The 17,488-nt window shown below is 46.3% G+C and overlaps 1 protein-coding gene across 6 annotated transcripts in view; it reads left to right on the top strand.

Moving 5' to 3' along the window:
• SPECC1 (sperm antigen with calponin homology and coiled-coil domains 1) overlaps positions 1-17,488 on the top strand; it is a 173,384-nt gene that overhangs the window by 87,151 nt on the left and 68,745 nt on the right. For all 6 annotated transcript variants that reach the window (XM_050928991.1, XM_050928989.1, XM_050928990.1 and 3 more), the window contains 4 exons: positions 8,903-10,458; positions 13,188-13,395; positions 14,044-14,117; positions 15,471-15,649. In XM_050928991.1, coding sequence (XP_050784948.1) covers positions 8,903-10,458; positions 13,188-13,395; positions 14,044-14,117; positions 15,471-15,649 — 2,017 coding nt within the window. The remainder of the gene's footprint in view (positions 1-8,902; positions 10,459-13,187; positions 13,396-14,043; positions 14,118-15,470; positions 15,650-17,488) is intronic.

The following is a 17,488-nucleotide window of genomic DNA, read 5'->3' as shown; positions in this document are numbered from 1 at the left end:
TTGCCGCCCCAAGCACGGCAGGCAGGCTGCCTTTCGCGGCTTGCCTGTGGAGGGTCCGCTGGTCCCGTGACTTCGGAGGACCTCCCGCAGCCTGGAGCAATGCTGCTGTGTTAATTACATTTGTTTTATCCACTCAAATTTTCTTTGTGTTTGGGTGTGTGACAAAATTGTGTCCTGCACAAACATGAACTTCCCTGGGAGGTCGGTGGAAGAGTGAAGTAGAAAGTTGTGCTGAGTTAGGCAGATGAATACAGAAGCTTGAAGCCACGTCATTAGTGACCAAGCCACCACTTGTTCTGAAAGAGACACTTTTTGGCCAGTCAGATCTCCATGGTGACCAAGGGTGAGTGACCTTCCTGTCCTGACAGCTGCTTCCTTGCACCACATCAGGTGGCTGCCTGGTATATGGCCTGGGAGAATGGCAGGATGTGTGGGAAGGAGCCCTGAAGCATGGCATGTAACCCAGCCCAGAACTGCTGTGGTCACAGCCTATGCAGGAACATGTTTACTTGTTTGTATTTTCCAAAATTAAACTCCAGCCATGGCAACTCTTCATGTCCCAGTTAGGAAGCAAGTGAAAAAGCAGCAAGCTCCCTCTCTTGCCTTCCATGGAAGGCTCTAGACCTGCCAGCTCCAGGGTTTAGGCTTTCCCTCCTCCTTTTCCTACTCATTGTTTGGTGACTGACTGGGTGTCCTCAGGGGAGCCACAAATAGATCAGATGAGTGATATCACTGAGCTGCAACCTCAGGGGTATTAGGCAGGGATTGGAAAAAGGGCAAACTTCCCAGACACAAAGACAAACCAGCGCAAAGGGCAGGGGCAAATCACCCTGTCCTTGGCCCAATCTAGGAAAACCATTCTAAGGCAGAATTTGGACCCCAGCATGGACAATGAGGTTGTTTCCACAGAGGGCTCTGCAGTCCAGTGAAGACAGCAACAGAAATGGGGTGCTGTATGCTCTCAGTTGGATCTTAAAAGTGCAGGAGGAGAATTGTGACTTCTGGGAAGGGAGAAAGAAGCAGAAGCTTGCTGAGAGCCCAGGGCCTGATGAGGGAATGTGAAAGTGGTGGGGTAGTTTAGAGAATCAGAACTGTGTCTGAACCTTGAAACGTCATGCATATCTCTCTGCAGTAAGGTTGATGTAATGTTTGCGTCCTGCCCCATCCCGCCACTGTTAGCATTAACCATGTCTGATTGCCAGTTCTTGTGGGCTTCACTTCTAAGCCAGGCTCCTACACAAGGGGATGATTTTATGTAGCCTGTGTTCCAGCATGGGCCAGGGAGTGTTGTGGCTTTTCCATTCCATATTCCAGCCCCCTTCTGCTAGGAGCAGGTGCCTCTTTGGGAGTTCATGTAATAGGTGTTGAGAGCTTAACCCAAAAATAGAGGTGAAATGTAGTGAGGGTATGCTGGGAATTGCCATCCTGAACATCCTTCTAAGGGAAAAACACTAAAGGCCTGAAAAGCGGGATTGAAATGGCTAAAGATGATCATGATGGGCCAACCGTTATCTCATTAAAGTCCTACTTCACTCCTGGCAAGAGCTGAAAGGTAGAGAATGTTGATTGGCAGAGTGCTGGGAACTAGAGAACTGACCTCCAGGCTGGGAGCCAGGAACTCCTGGGTTCTAATCCTGACTGACTCATTGTGTGATTTTGGGCAAGACACATCATCTCTCTGGGTCACTAGCAATTAACCACTTCGAAGAGCTGAGCTGAACACTCTGAAGAGGGAACCTACTATATAAATGCTTGGAGTTATTTCTGAGTAGATGAAAGCACTAGGAATAGCACTGCAGGCACTGAAAATCTTGGAGGGGGTGTCCTCTGCGTGCTGTGGGGTGCAGGGTGAGGTGAGGTCAGTTATATGTTTGGAAAAAGGTGGATATTTAGGAAGTATCTGTAGTTTGGAGAGGGTGCAGGGATGACCCCAGCCCATTGTAGGCTGGGTGGGCAGTGAGAGGGGTGGCTGGGCAGATGTGCACAGAGAGAAGCCCTGGCAGGCCAGGCAAGGCAGTGAGATGGTGACCAAGTGGCTAAGGAGCAAGGAGGGCAGTCTGGCTAAGCATGAAAGGTAGTTAGAGGGTGATGCTGGGCAGATAGAGTGCAAAGGTGGGCAATACTAGTGGACTGGACGTGATGGTGATCTTAGGTGTTCCATTTGTAACCACTAGACTGCTCCATCTGAAGGTTACCCTGGGGGAGAAATTAGTTGCAATGAGAAACTTTATTTTAGTGCTCCACACTTCAGTGCTTTGTAATCAACGCATGATGCTCTTGAGCACCCCTTTGGGTTATGTTCCAAGTTGTCTCCTTTGTGACAAAAACCCTTGGTTTTGCAGTATTATGAACTGTTTCTGAGACTCCTTATAATGGAGAGCATCGGGCACATTTGTAACAGCAGGAACAGGCAGTCAGGATTGTAATGGTGTTTGAGAGATGGCTATTGCATTATGATTTATTAGAGAACAAGTCAGCAACCCATGGAGCCTTACAGCCCCATGAGACAGATCGAATAAAATTCAAAGTCCATGCCACTTTGTTAGATGGCCTTCGTTTTGATACTTTCTCGTCTCTTTTCCATTACTCATGTTCAAGTCCAGTCATCACCTGGTAGGAACGAAAGTCAGGCTGGCTCAGCTAGCAGAGCTGCCACTTTGTTCCTGAGACGTTAGAGATGTTTCCTCACACCATGAAGTTGCATCAGTGTGTGACAGCATTGCTTCATCCATTGTGACACAAGGTCACCATGTATTGACCTGATGACCAGGTCACATCACTGACTTTGAGTGGTCCAAGGGCAGGCTCTAAATTATCTGGGAGCCAGCCTTGTAGGGCACCAGCCAGACCCATGGATATCAGACAGACATACAACTTCAGCTACTGGATGGCTAAGAAATGATCCATCTGAGCTTCATCTTGAATATTAATGCAAAGTCCAGCTGCTGGGATCGCAACAGTGATGATGCCTGAAGAGGTGGTGAGGAATCTTTCTGCCAGCAAGCAGTATTGCCTTTTCCATTTCTATTTCATTGTGGCTCACATGTTCTGAGATGGAGAGATGATTGTGCTGCCTTGGTCAGATTTGCACAAAGCCCACAAAGAGTGGGTTGCTTGATACCTGCTTTACACTGAAATAATCTGAACACCCTGCCGTGCCCAAATCTCTCTGGTTAGAAAGTGGCTGTGGGATCCCCCATGTTCAGTAACAGTCCAGGAGAGTACATTCCTTGGCTGTGCCCAGCACATCTGTTTTCATGTGTAATGCATACTTTACCTCTGCAATCTGTGTTGTGATTTATAGTTTGCTTGGCTGTATGTGATATGAATGCAGCAGGCATCCATCTACTTGGTGCATAGGGTATGTGTATACTGTCCCATTGAGTGTGCAAGATTCAGCCAAGGTTCAGACATGGCCTTTCGCTCACTATGGGCAGCTGTGTCCCCCAGGTGTGAGCTGAAGGATGTCTTTATCCCTTTCAGCCACAAAGAACCGTACTGAGCTTTCTGCAGCTGGAAGTGACACTTGTATCATGTCACAGACCATTTGATTTCTCCCATGTTCCAGTTTTGGGTGTTGGTGCATAGAAATCAAGGGCCTTGTTCTACCCCTGCGCTCAATGGGCATGCAGTTCAGAAATGCCAGTCTTAGCAAGTGGCAGCCCTTGGGTTACATAATGGGAGCCTCCCATGGTTTAAGCAATGGGCCCTTACTCCCATAATGTGTTGTGTAAAATGAGTTCTAATATCCAGCATTCCACCGGTGGCCCTTTGAATTGGAAAGGAAAAAACAGTCTCTGCTTGCATTGTGCTTTCCACCAGGGAGCTGAGAGCCGCCATGGCATTCTGGCTTCTCCAGCTGTAGATGACTAAATGTAGCCTGGCTGTGTGGGCTGCCTGCAGTCCAGCCAGAATATTCCTGCTATCTCTTCCCATAAACACTGCAGCCTTTGTCTTCTGCCTTATCGTGCCTTTAACATAACACAGAGCTGTTACTGTGCTCTCTCTGGAGCAAAGTCCCCTCTCTGTTTTAGGGGGTCTCTTCTTCAACTCTCTCATTGTCCCCTCTGTGTTTATTGTGCTGGCTGCAGGGCATTTATATCGCGAAAGGAGATGTCTCCATTTGTGGGGGGTTTATAAATGTATTGCATTCTCCAAAGAGCTGCTGAGCAAACAGTGTGTGGTCGTCATTAACTCTTCGGTGCCATGCAGGGCTAAAATGCAAGAGCCACACTAGGGTTTTCTCAGTGTGTGGATAATTGTTTTGAGTGAATTCAGAATCTGCCTGCTGTGTAATGCAGCAGTCATACAATCCTGCAACTTGACTGCTTCTGATCCAAGCACTGAGTTCTAGGGTCTGCTCTCCCTTTGGTGTTATCTGCCCTTAGAATTAGCTTTGTGTCATTGGAGAGAGGCTTCCAAATTCTGTAAAATGTATTTGATTCTAACACTAACTCAGAGACAGATCCTAGAACTCCCCTCTGCTGCAAGCATCTGGTTCACTGTGACCCATTGTGTGGCTGCATTCAACGTTTTCTTCCTACATCTCTTAAATTATATCAAAACATAAGACCCATGTCCTCTGTGGAATAGCACTTTTCTGTTGTGGAGTATGTGTCATACAAGGCCAGGTAGCTTGAGGAGTCAGGAATTCCATGAATTCTAATCCCAGTTCTGCTACTGACTTTCTTTTTCTCGGTAGGCAAGTCACTTAACCTCCCTGTCTCAGTTTCTCTACCTATAAAATAGGAGTAATAGTTCCCTTGTGTCATACCACCTGTGCCAGCCTTAAACCACTTCTTCTCCTTTCATCATTCCCTTGATAACCCTTCCATGGCTTTGAGCACCCATGATGCTTCTCTCTGGCACCCATGGATTCTGTGTTCTAAAGTGTAGTGAAGACTGAGACCTGTGACTAACAGCCCATTAGGAGAACTGTTGTATTAAGTTAGATGGAATAAATGGGCCAAAGGTGTTAACATAATCCAGTCGCTATCCAACATTAAACAGAGTTAAACAAGGTTCAGGGCATGATATAGAGACCTCAGTCTGCTCAATATCATGTCAAACACCATTAAAAATAATTTTAACCTTTTATTAAAGATAAAGAAAAGAAGGAAAAACAGTTAAAACATTTGAAATGTAAAGTATTAAGCCAGGCTTTCATTTTGACAACATCCCTTTCCCTTTTGCTGGAGAGTTTTAGAAGGAAAAACTCCTGTGTTTGACAGTCTCTTAGATAGTATTAAAGATGGCAATAACTGTCCTTTGTGGAAAAGAGAAGACGGTTGAGTAGGCTTGTCACCCATTCGGGTTTTGGCTTTTGTGTCCAGGTACCATTTAAGGTTGCCAGGTGCCCAGATTTCTACCAGACCATCTAGTCAAAGAAGGGACCCGGATGAGTCCAGTCAGATGTACTGACCAGACAACAAAAGCCAAGTTACCACGGGGTGGGAGGAGGCGCTGGGTCATTAGCCCGTGCCAGGCCCTGCTCAGCTGGAGCCACCTCTTACCTGAAGGTAGGCTCTTGGTTAGGCTGCAGCAGCTCCTGTCCCAGACCCAGAGCAGAGGGAGCCCAGCGTGGGGTGCTGGTGAGGTGGAGACAATCCAGGAAGCAGTTGGGGAGGGTGGGGCTTGGGAAGAGGAGTGAGCGATAGGGGCAGAACATTGCGGGAAGGGTCAGAGAAGGTGCAGGGCCTTGGGGGACGAGGTGGGGCAAGGCCTTGGGGGTCCAGTTACCAGCAATTAGAAAGGTGGCAACCCTATGGCTGAGATGAGCTGGAGCTGCTGCTGGTGATGTTTTTGTTAAAGTTCATCTTAGTTTGGTGTTTGGGATTCAGCTGGAGCCAGCAGGGATTGCAGTGTCATTTGGGTTCATTTGTTTCTGGCCTGTTCTGGTCCTGACACCTCTTAGGATTAAGGTGAGGAAGGCCTGGTGTCCCAGGATCAGTGGGGATGGCAGCCATGAGGTGAAGCTTATTGCAGTAGCATCTGTCTGTTCTTTCATCACTTCCGCACAGAATCTCCCTTTAAGGACCAAAAAAAGAAGTGATGGGTGAAATAGCCCATCCCCTCATCATTTTGTCCACCAATTTGGCCCAATATCTGACATACCAGTTTTGGCTCATTAGCTTCCTGCTCCATATCTTTTAACAAGCATAATTTAAACACAGTCCTTGAATTATATTAACTTGGCCTTTTTGTTTAGACTAACTCAGTTATTCTGTCTCCCTTTCATACCTTTTCCCATCAGCATTTGTCTTTGTAGCTTATGGTAACATCTTACGAACTTTTACATAGCTTTTACGGTGAAACTCACAATTCAGGTAAATTTGTAGGCCCAGTTGTCATAACAGACCCTGGGTTGCCTCCATACCCAGAGCTCCCTTTCCTAACCTAACTACAGAGATCTAGTCTCAGTAACTTCACCACTTCCAGAATTTTTGTGGAATTTCAACTATTCCATTTTAAATATTGTGAATTTGTAAGCAGGTAAAACTTTGTCATTAGACTGGAAATGAAGATTTCAGCATCAGCTTCCTTCCTGTCTCCTTCTCACCCATTCCATTGGCTGGTAGGGCTTTTAAAATGCTAAATAGTTCTAGGTGAATTAGCCATATTGTTTTCTGTGTTTCCGAGAACCTGCAGAAACAGAATTTTCTTCATGTTTGTGTTTAGGTTTCCAGTGGTGAGAATTTCTCTGCTCCAGAGGCCCCATTTAACTCACTCTACATGAGAATTTAAACCCTTTTTCAGTGCACATTGGCTAGATCTCAGGTCAGGATGTTATTCAACAAGCATAAGACAACAGTAGTGTAAGCCGGTCGTGTCGGGGCTCGTCCCTCTCAGGCGCGGCGGGGAGCCAGGGCGCCTCCTTACGCACTGCAGTCCGGGTAGGCTTAGCCCCTCGGCAGGTATTGAGCGGGGTACAAGGTCTGTAAACAAGGTAGAGCCCCGGCCCTCTAGCCGGGGTCGGGGCTCTCAACGTAGATAAGCCCCAGCCCTTGGACAGGGCGGGCAGTAATAGTCCAGGCTCAGGCCTCTAGCAGGGGCTGAGCAAACACAGTATCAGCCCAGGCCCTTGGCAGGGCGGGGTAGTAGAAGTTCAAGCGCAGACCTCTAGCAGGGGCTGAGCAAACACAGTATCAGCCCCGGCCCTTGCACAGGGCGGGCAGTAATAGTTCAGGCTCAGGCCTCCAGCAGGGGCTGAGCAAACACAGTATCAGCCCGGGCCCTTGGCTCGGGCGGGGCACCAAACACAAGTTTAGTTCGCTCTGGCCCTTTGGGTCAGGGCAGAGCAGTGGCAATAGGCGGGAAGAGGGGGAGTCTGCCACCTGGTTACGGGTGGCAGGGGGAACACAGGCCCTCCCACTCCACTGCGTTCCAGCCCAGGGCCCTAGCAGCGGTCAGTGGGGATCCTGGCCGCAACACACTGACATGGGTTCGGGCTCTTCAGGAGCCAAACCAGAGTCTGCTATCCCCGGGCTACTTCCAACCTCCCCCTCTTTGGGTACCTGGTCCTTGCCAGCGTCGTCTGGTGGGTCCCAGACCATGGGTTCCTCCGGGTACCGGTCGTGGGGAAGCTCAGGCCACTCCTCGGGGTATCGGGCACATGGCAGGTCAGGCCGACGTTCCTCCGGGTACCGGGTCTGAGGCAAGTCCAGCCAGCGCTCCTCTGGGTAGTGGGCGCGGGGCAGGTCCGGCCAGCGTACCTCTGGGTAGTGGGCGCGAGGCAGGTCCGGCCCGGCGGGAGCCCAGGCACCAGCGTCTGTCCTCTCCGGCAGCCTGCACCCAACTGAGCGCTGGGGCCGGGCTTTTATACTTCCTGTCCCGCCCCTTGACTTCCGGGGGGCGGGGACAGGCCATGCTGACTCCGCCCACTGAGGCACCTGCTCTGGCTCGTCCCTTTCAGGTGCGGTGGGGAGCCAGGGCGCCTCCTTACAAGTAACTATGTAAGAGTATAATTGGAATAGTGTGGTTTTAAGAGCATGAAGCACCACCAAAGATGGCGAAAACTTAAATCTATTACTAGAAAGCTGGGATTGCTAGCTTTCCATTGGAGATATGCAATTAATTTCTACCATAAGTGGTTCACAAGAAAATACCTTGAAATAATTGTTCATTCACACCAGGAAAAAATACAGGCCATCTACCAAACAGGTCAGGATGCGTTCAGCATAAGTGCCCTGTGCCATCTGTCTTTTTTATGAGTTCTGAGTGGATTATTGCTACATTAAAGATGTTGAGAATCAGTGCTAATCAGATGGGCTCGAGGTCCAAGAGTAACGTAAGTTCTACCTTGCTAACGGATTCTCATTTATTTCTTCTAATAGAAACCTATCCTTGGCCCATTAGCCATCTCTATCTGCTCATCTTGGGTTAATTTTCCTTCTCATTAAAACTATTCCTTATAAATTGATTAAAATGTAAATATATACATGTCATGTGTGCTGGTGATACCTGGTTTTACAACCAAAGTCAGAAACTCGTCCAAGATTAGTGGGGATTTTCTTCTAGAAACTGACCGTCAGTTTTTAATTAAGCATTTCAATACAGTTAACATAATATAATTAAAATAGTTAAGGACTCCATTGTTTTCTGTCAGTCAATGAACATAATGGAATTTGGCATTGCACTTTAAAAATATATTGAAGCAGCTACAGATTATGCTGCCTAGTGGGAAGGAGTTGGGCAGACGGCTCCTTTCCTGAGGAGGAGGGAATGTGAAATTAATACAAGTTTTTGTGATGAAGAAATTCACACCCTCAGCCATGACTGAAGCTATTCAGACATCCAGGTGTTTTCCCATGGCAGCTATAGGCCATAACTTTGTTGTCACGTGACTTGTTTCACATAAGAAATTACTGATTTGTCTCATCTCTTCTCTCTGCCGTTCTTCAAGGAATTGTTTCATCAGCGAAGCGCACAGGAATTCCGGCTCCTCGGGAAATTTCATCAACTGTCTCCAGAGAGAGAGCTGTGTTGCGTGGTCCAGCCAACACCAGGAAAACTCAGCCCAGCCCAACTTCTTCTGGCACGCCCACCCCTACTAAGCCCCTGCGTCCTTCTGCCAAGTCTGGGGACAAGGCCGTTCTGGAGTCCCAGGTTAAGGAACTCTTGGCAGAAGCAAAGACAAAAGACACTGAAATCACCAAGCTCCGGAGCGAGCTGAAGAAATGCAAACACAAAGGGTCAGGTAACTCTGAAGGGATCGGTGCTTCAGACCAAAATTTAGAGACGTTACCATTATCACCTGGTGACATAGACCCATTAATACAGACTCTTCAGGAAAAGAACAGGACTTTTCAAAAAGAGCTTGCTAGCCTGGTGGAAGAAAACCGGGTGTTGAAGGAGAAACTGATTTATCTAGAGCACTCCCCTCTCTCGGACACAACAACGAGCAGCGGGGGTGACAGCAGCTTCACAACCCCAGTCACTCAAGAATCAAGTTTTGGAAGCCCAACAAAAAATCTATTGAGAGGTGAACCAGATGAGCCCAGACAGCGTGTGAATGGAGAAGCATTGCGAAAGTCAGGTTCTTCTAGCAGTGATGTGACTAAAGCCTCCTTGTCACCCGATGCATCCGATTTTGAACATATAGCAGATGTACCTTCTAGGCCAGCCTCCTCCAACAGCAACCCCTTCAAGGGTTCCAGATGCTCCACCACAGGGAGTTCTCCGAACAACATTAGTGACCTTTCTGTGGCCTCCCTGACGGAGAAGATACAAAAAATGGAAGAAAACCACCACAGCACAGCAGAAGAGCTTCAAGCCACTTTGCAGGAGCTGTCAGACCAGCAGCAAATGGTGCAGGAGCTGACAGCAGAAAACGAGAAGCTAGTGGAAGAGAAAGCTCTGCTGGAGACCTCCTTGCATCAGCACAAAGAGAGAGCAGAACAGCTTAGTCAAGAAAAAGAAAAGCTGATGACTCTCCTACAAGAGCGATCCAAGAATGAAGAAACCAAAATTCTGGAGGGGAAAATCCTTGAACTGGAGCAGAAATGCACAGAATTGCTTGAAAAAGCACAGTTTGAAAGAGAGAAGCTGCTCAACATCCAGCAACAATTATCCAGCAGCCTACGGGGCTTAGAAAGGGAGCACCAAGATGCTCAAGAGGTGATCAAGGGCCTGAGAGAGGAAAATGAGAAGTTAGGTGGGCTTTTAGAAATGGAACGACAGAACAGCAGCATGGTGGCAAAGTCTCTAGAGGACTGTAAAGTTGCCTTAGAAGGCCTGAAGATTGAAAATGGATCTCTCAAAACTCAGTTAGACAGTGAGAAACAAAAAGCTGCAGAGATCAATGCAATGGGATGTACTACTGACAATTCTGAGGTGCAAGAGATGTTGAAAGTGGCTCATGCAGAGAAGGATCATTTAGAACTAGCTTGTACAGAGCTCAAACAAGAGCTGCTGAAGGCAAACAGTGAAGTAAAACATGTCCAGGGTCTACTGGCCAAGGTAAGACAAAAATAGATTCACATTCAGTGCCACAGTATGCCCGCCCTCCCCTACCAACCAATACAGTGGTTTCTTCATGAGACAAAGACCAGTAATGAAGTAGAGCTCAGTGAATAATTCATAGTGAATAATCTAATTCATTAAGTTTTTCCTTTGACAAATGTGCAGATAATGTAGGATTTTTGCAGATTTATTCACTCAGAATTATCTGGGGACTAATTCCTGGTCTCTAGTATCAGAGGGGTAGCTGTGTTAGTCTGGATCTGTAAAAGCAGCAAAGAATCCTGTGGCACCTTATAGACTAACAGTCTGTTAGTCTATAAGGTGCCACAGGATTCTTTGCTGCTTTTTCTGGTCTCTAGATCATTTATGAGCAGTTCACTGAGAGTACTCAAGATTTGAAATTTGAGTTACACTAGTTAGTTTTGACTGGATTCATAGGTCACATGATATTGGGTCTATTTCCTGATTGAACAAGCATAAATTCCTATTATCAGGTTTCTGTACTCAAAGAGAACTAAATTACTGATGGTTAGTGAACAGCAAATTTTAAAGTCAGGCCGAATCGTGGAACCAGTTGGTTTACCAAGTAGTGAATCAAATGACTGGTCCTACCAGCGTTACTGACATGAGAACAAAGGGTCTGATCTTGCATGCATTAAAGTCAATGGCTTCAAGTTAGTTGACTCAAAATGATGCAGGTTCAGGCCCAAAATGAGATTTTGTAAAAACATGAATATGATAATATTGGACCATCCTACTGAATTCAGATATGAAGTATCAGCTAGCACATTAGCGATTTTATATGCTTTTGGCTAAAACTGTTTGAGGACTAAATTCTGCCTGGTAGAGAAATTGACTTGATGGACTGATTGGTCATTTCCATTTTTAATTAGTATGGTCCTACTCATGGAAGGTCTTTGTTTGACTTTTACTTTGACTTTGTATGATTTCATCCAAGACAGTATGTCTCCTCTGCCTTTCAGGGTGCTTGGGTGGTGAAAGATGAAGTAAAGGACTTCCCAGGGAAGAGTAATGTAGTGGTCCTGAATAGTATCTGGCAACATAGCAGTGGTGTAGCTAGCACCTTGCCTTGCGGGAATTAACATATAGCCTGCTGATGTGAATCCATGACTCCACTAACATGGGGCAAGGATCCCAAGTTGTCCTTGTATGACAATTGATGGAGATAGAAAAGTTCTGTTAGAGTCCTGCTGCAGGGCAGAAAATAGTGTCCCCTGCACTGCCCATCTCTTCTTCCCTCCCCCCCAAGTCTCATATGTTGTTAAACTGTTGTAAAGCTGACCCTAACTGACATTATTAGTGCAGTGTTTGGGATTCCAGACCAATTCTTTAAATGCATGTCATGTGTGATGTTTTACAAAACTGAAATCAAGCGCTGTGTGTTGAAGTATTGAATGGCTACAGAAACAATTTGTTTTAGAGCAGTTTTCCCTCTCCAAGTTCTGTAGTTTATAACTTCTTCCCCTTATCCTCAGTCCCCAGCAATTCTGACTCATTACTGATTCCATTTTCCATCTGAGCCCAGGTGTTCAGAGTGTAGCTGCACTGCTGGGTGTCACAGAGCAAGTGTAACTATAATGCAAGCCTCTGATTAATGTCCACCACTGCAGAGAGAGCACCAGTGTCTGCCATGGTTCCTGACCAGGGGAGGGGATCCTGGGGAAGAACTGCGAAACTGACTAGTTGGAGAGGAAGTGAGCGTTGCCAAAAAGCACCTCTATGGTTTGAGTGATTTAGGAAATCCAGATGTCGTTTCAGCTGGAGTAGGTGACCACAGCAAATGAAATACTGTAGGGGAGACTCCCTAATGCTTTGGCGTGTTCACTGGGGCTGCGCTTTATGAAGAATAAATGAAAAACTGCTGAATGCTCCGATTCTGCACTTAATTTGTATTGGTTTTTTTTATTGCTTGATTTTTAAACCACAAATTTCCTCCTTTTTACTCTTCCCTTCCATTGAATTAGGTTGTTTTGCCATTTGTGATACCCAGACAAGACCACAGGCTTCTCTAAGGCTTCCCTGTAGCCAAGCTCTGCCAGTTCTGTCCACAGAACTGGCAGCATGTGCCTCAGTTTTCCAGAACCCTGTTTTCTACTCAGAGAGGCTCGCAGTTCCCTTGTCCTTGGAAGAAGTGCTGTTGATCTTTGTGCCTAAACTGATCAGCTGAACTGCAGTGCATTCACATCTTTAGTAATTCCTGATGCAGTATGTCTGGGAAGTGCACTTACCCTGGAGCAGCCAGATCTACCACGTATATCCTGGCAATCCATTGCAAATGCCATAATGAGGCAGCAGTGAAATGGTTAATGTAGACACACGGGTCTGCTTCTAGGCCCCAGCTAGCTCTATCACTCTCCTAATGTGGCATAGCAATGGAATGGCTAGAGGCTTTGAACTTTCAAGAGGAGGCGTTGCTCTATACCTTGGCTGCAGTGATTAATTGAGAATTGTAATTTCTCTCTCATCTAGCAGACTTAATTTCCTCTCCTGCCCCTTCCTACTATTACTTTCCTGTTGTGAACAGAGTGTTGACAAAGCGCAGCTCATGCACAGTTCCTGGAGCTCACTGTCAGATGCATTGGAACTCCTGAGTTTGTGCAGTGCCTAGAACGTTGGGCCAATCCTGTTAAGTGCATGGATCACCCGTTAAAGTCTGTCTTATTGTCAGTGAGCTCAGACTTCCAGCTTTCTTTCCTTTCTTCCAGGTGGAGAAGGAATGTGGTCAGCTGAAGGAGTTATATGACCGACAGGCTGAACAGTTGAGCAGAACCAGCCTGAAGCTGCAGGAGAAAACTTCTGAGAATGAGTCTGAGATCAAAAACCTGAAGGAGACCATCTTTGAGCTGGAGGACCAGGTGGAGCAGCAACGTGCTATCAAACTGCACAACAACCAGCTCATCAGTGACCTGGAGAGTAGGTGGAGCAGGCCCAGAGCCAAGGCTGAGGCACAGCCTGCAGCAGTGCAGGGAAGGGAGGGTGTCTACAGTAATTCCCACTGCGATCAGTCTCATCAATGTAGACTGCAGTCTGCACGGGACAGGGACTTGTGTGTTTATTGTGTATAAAGCACTACACGTACGTGTGGCGATGTAGAAATAATAGTAATGAAGATCTCCAGACTCTCTATCCTTCAGCCCATGGCCAGATGTTGGCTTTTAAACTGGGTTTATTGTCTTTGTAAAATATTTCAATATCTAGTGATATGGGCTATATAAGAGCTAGGTGGTGGTGGTGGTGGTTATGGGAATGGAAAAGTGCCACCTGCTGGTGTGAGTTGCACAGTTCACTTTCTAAACTTTTTATCTAGAGTTGGGAACCCCAATGAATACGTAATGTGTATACAGTCCTATAAGCTTCCATATCTGAGACAAAGCCCAGAACATGGTTATTCAATGTAAGGCTGTTTCTGACTGTTAAATCCACTGTCTCCTAGACAAGAGTTCTGTTCAGTAATGGCTTTTACCATGGGTATCATCAAGGATGCTGCTTCACTCCACCTCACCCACTCTTCACCCTGGGCATCACATCTCTAATAGTTTTCCCCATCTTGACTATTTACAGGTAACGTGATGAATCTAGAAGAGCACAAGCTGGATCTGGAGAGGCAGCTGAAGGGTCTGACTAAGCAGATAAAGGTGACGATCAGATTCCTCAGCATGGTGAAGGCAACAGATGAGTTTTCATCTGAATGCTGGCTTTGAGCCAGGCACCACATTTCATTTCAGAAGATTCATCTCCCGGCTATCAAAACATCTTAAAAAAGGCCCCCCCTACTCCCCTCATTCACTCTCAGCGGAGTTTGACTTTCTCTTTGTCTGAGAGGGAAAGTACAATCCAGGCTGATCTGATAGCAGTGTCACTGCTTGGCTGGGCAGCACCTGGCAATACATTTATTGTTTAGAGGCATCAGTCTCTTACAGATCCCATAAGCCTCTGCCAGACCAGGATTAATAAGCCCATGTCTATATCTGATGCAGGCCTCTACCTCCATGTGAAGCAACATTTAACAGGCCCAGAAGATCTGCCTGTTACATTAGCATCTAAGAAACACATATCCTACAAGCAAGTAATAATCCTTGGCACCTAGGTAGCACATTACATTTCAAAGCTATGTACAAATATTAACTAACTAATATGCAGAGAAAAGTTTTTAAATAACTGTGCTACTGACCATCACAGCAGGCAAAGCCCATTTGCTGCTGCTGATAGAACAAGCTTGCTAAAGTTCTGTTACTGACCTAGAGAAGACGTGTTTCTGTCCAAGTGTCTGTGTTCCATATAAAAAACCATCCCAGGCCATCAGTCCACATGCAGATGTCCTACTGACATCACTAGGACATTTATGTTGAGATCTAGCCCTTTGTCTCTGGCTGTGATTTCCATAGTGAATATATGCGCAAACCAAAAATGCTGGAATGCCAACTCCATCTGATACTTGAATATCAGAGCACCTCCTTTCCGCTTTATTCAGTACCTTTCTCCCCAAAGAAGGGGAAGCAGATGTGGCAGTCAATGAGGGAGCTGAGGAATAGGATGAGTCTCCTGTAATTTGCAGTGGTTTAGTCCAGGGTCTCCTGGACACTTGTGCTTCTTTCTCCATGAACTTCCCCTGCTTTGGGATGGCCAGTGCTGTATAGCTGATGATGGGACATGAAGCAGAAAGGAGCTCATCTTTCCACAGCAATATGTGCTCACCAGTGCTATCGCAACCCTAAGATTGTTAGATAAGTGGATAAGGGTAATAAGTACTCTGTTTCCTTTTTCAGATGGAAAAGGTAACACAAATTAGTGTCAGTTTTTTGGGACAATCCTGTCATTACCAAGTGACACACATCTGTTGCGACCTCAGCATCATCATGAAACTCTGACACACAAAACAAAAGTGATCAGTGATCACTGAGAAAGAGATTTGCAATGTGTGATGTGGCCATTTCTAGTAGAGACAGTCCCCACGGTGCTCAGCCCGTATTTGTACTTGCCTTTTCTAGGAAGATGCAGAGGAGTGGAGGCGTTTTCAAGCTGACCTACAGACTGCAGTGGTGGTAGCCAATGATATCAAGTGTGAGGCTCAGCAGGAGCTGCGGGTGGTGAAGAGGAAGCTCCAGGAGGAAGAGGAGAAAAATGCCAAGCTGCAGAAGGAGCTGGAAGAACTGCAGGGCAGCAGCAGGTCAGTCGCTCACAAGGGCCAGGTCCTTGTCTCTGTGGCAGCTAATGTGCATGCAGATGGTGCTTTGCCTCTAACTTTGCATTGACCCAGATGTGTATGTTGTCTGGTTTTAATCCCTCTGGCAGGTTTTGTCTTCTTTTAAGTTGTCTCTGGTTTTGTCTGTCTTAGGTGCTCTCCAGTTCCCCCAACTGGGCCATGAGGTTACGCTTTGTAAGGGTTACCTAATGACTAGATGCCCTAAGGTTTTCAGCTGTTTATGTGGATGACAATGATCTTTATACACAGATGAGTATGATTAAATAAGAGTGGTCACCAGTATTTATCCTGCAGCTTTGTCCTTTGGACTCTGTTGAGCAATGTATTATTGCCTCCATATTTGACTGCACAGTTGAGTTAAGCCCCTTGCTGTTTTGCAATGATGCTAGGATGGCTGAACATATCTCATGGGACAAGCTGAAAATTAGCTGCCTATTTTGAGATGAAAACCTGGGTTGCACTGTTGTAGGCAAAAATAGGGACTTGCTGGACTTTTGTGTTCCGCAAGTCCAGTACATGCGACTAAATGGTTGATGAGAATATTGGGAAATCCTCACCCTGGGCGGCAAGCCCTTGATGGTGATCCTCTCTCCTGTCCCCCAGTTTTGAGCTTAGTAGAATGATCTAAGTCTGATCCCTCTGTGAAAGTTAACATTTCACCCAGAAGTAATTTTATGTTGTGAGAACATTTAAGGTACAGGTCTGTCACATCTTACGCGCATTTAACGTGCGCGATTTCAGCTTTACACGGTCGGCAAAAAGAAAAAGAACAATTTAAATACTGTTTCCGTAGTGCGGATGATTCCACCCGCCATTCAAATCAAGGTAATTTTGACTACACGCGGTTTTCGCTTTACGCGCTAACCGCGGAATGGAACCCTCGCCTAAAATGAGACAGAGCTGTACAGTTGGGATAGTCTCATGGGCTTCAGTGTTGCTAGATTCAAGTTAGTCTTCCCCCTTAACCCTTGGATTATCACATGCACTTTAAAATAATCGAGAGATATGCCACAGGTTCTGTGAGCAGTACACGCTGTGCACACTCTCGAGGAGGCAACCACTTTGCATGTAAGGGCCAGGTGTGAGTTATGCAGTAGGAGTTGGAAGCAGCTCAGGGCCTTGTATCAGGGTTTTCATGCAGTACAAGGTATTTTGTGAAGCATCTTTCATTCCAAAAAGTTTTATAATGCTTAGTAGTACAATTACAGAACGGAACTGAAGGAACGTTGGAAATGAAGGGGTGTAGGAAAGAGGGCTGAGATTTATAAAGAGGGCAGTACCACATGCTGCTAATGCACTGGCACAGGCAGATTCAGGGCTGCAGAGGTTATATCTGTACAGAGCCAATGAAAAGAGAGCTGCACAGCTAAGGGAGGTAGGAAAGGAAGTTACTTACCAAAAACATGCCAAGTTTGCCCTGCTTCCCTACACCCCCCTGAATCTCTCTCCCCCAGTAAGGCCATGGAAACTGAATGTGGCAGCCATTGTAATACAATGAGTTCTGCCAGTTCTTTCAGGGGTAATGCAGTGAAGCTTGTACTGCACATATTGTCTCGATATTTACCATGCAATAGCTTCCGGAGTAGCCATTGCACAGAAGGGATGGGGTGGGAGTGGCGAAGGATCAGGGAAGGCTTTGTGGGGGAGAATGAATTGCAATTCCTGCCTTAAATAGGCAGAAATGTTTTTTAAAAGTATGTGTTTTAAGATCCAAGTTTCGGTAATCGGGTCCCTGATATGTGTGGAATGAAAAGCTACCAGCGAATACATTTTTAAAACAAAAGGTAGACAATCAAATTGTCA

This window comes from Gopherus flavomarginatus, chromosome 19 (assembly GCF_025201925.1).
Source record: "Gopherus flavomarginatus isolate rGopFla2 chromosome 19, rGopFla2.mat.asm, whole genome shotgun sequence".
Classification (NCBI taxonomy): domain Eukaryota; kingdom Metazoa; phylum Chordata; order Testudines; family Testudinidae; genus Gopherus; species Gopherus flavomarginatus.
Note: the sequence above shows the minus strand (reverse complement) of the source record. Positions and strands in the feature narration are given on the sequence as shown.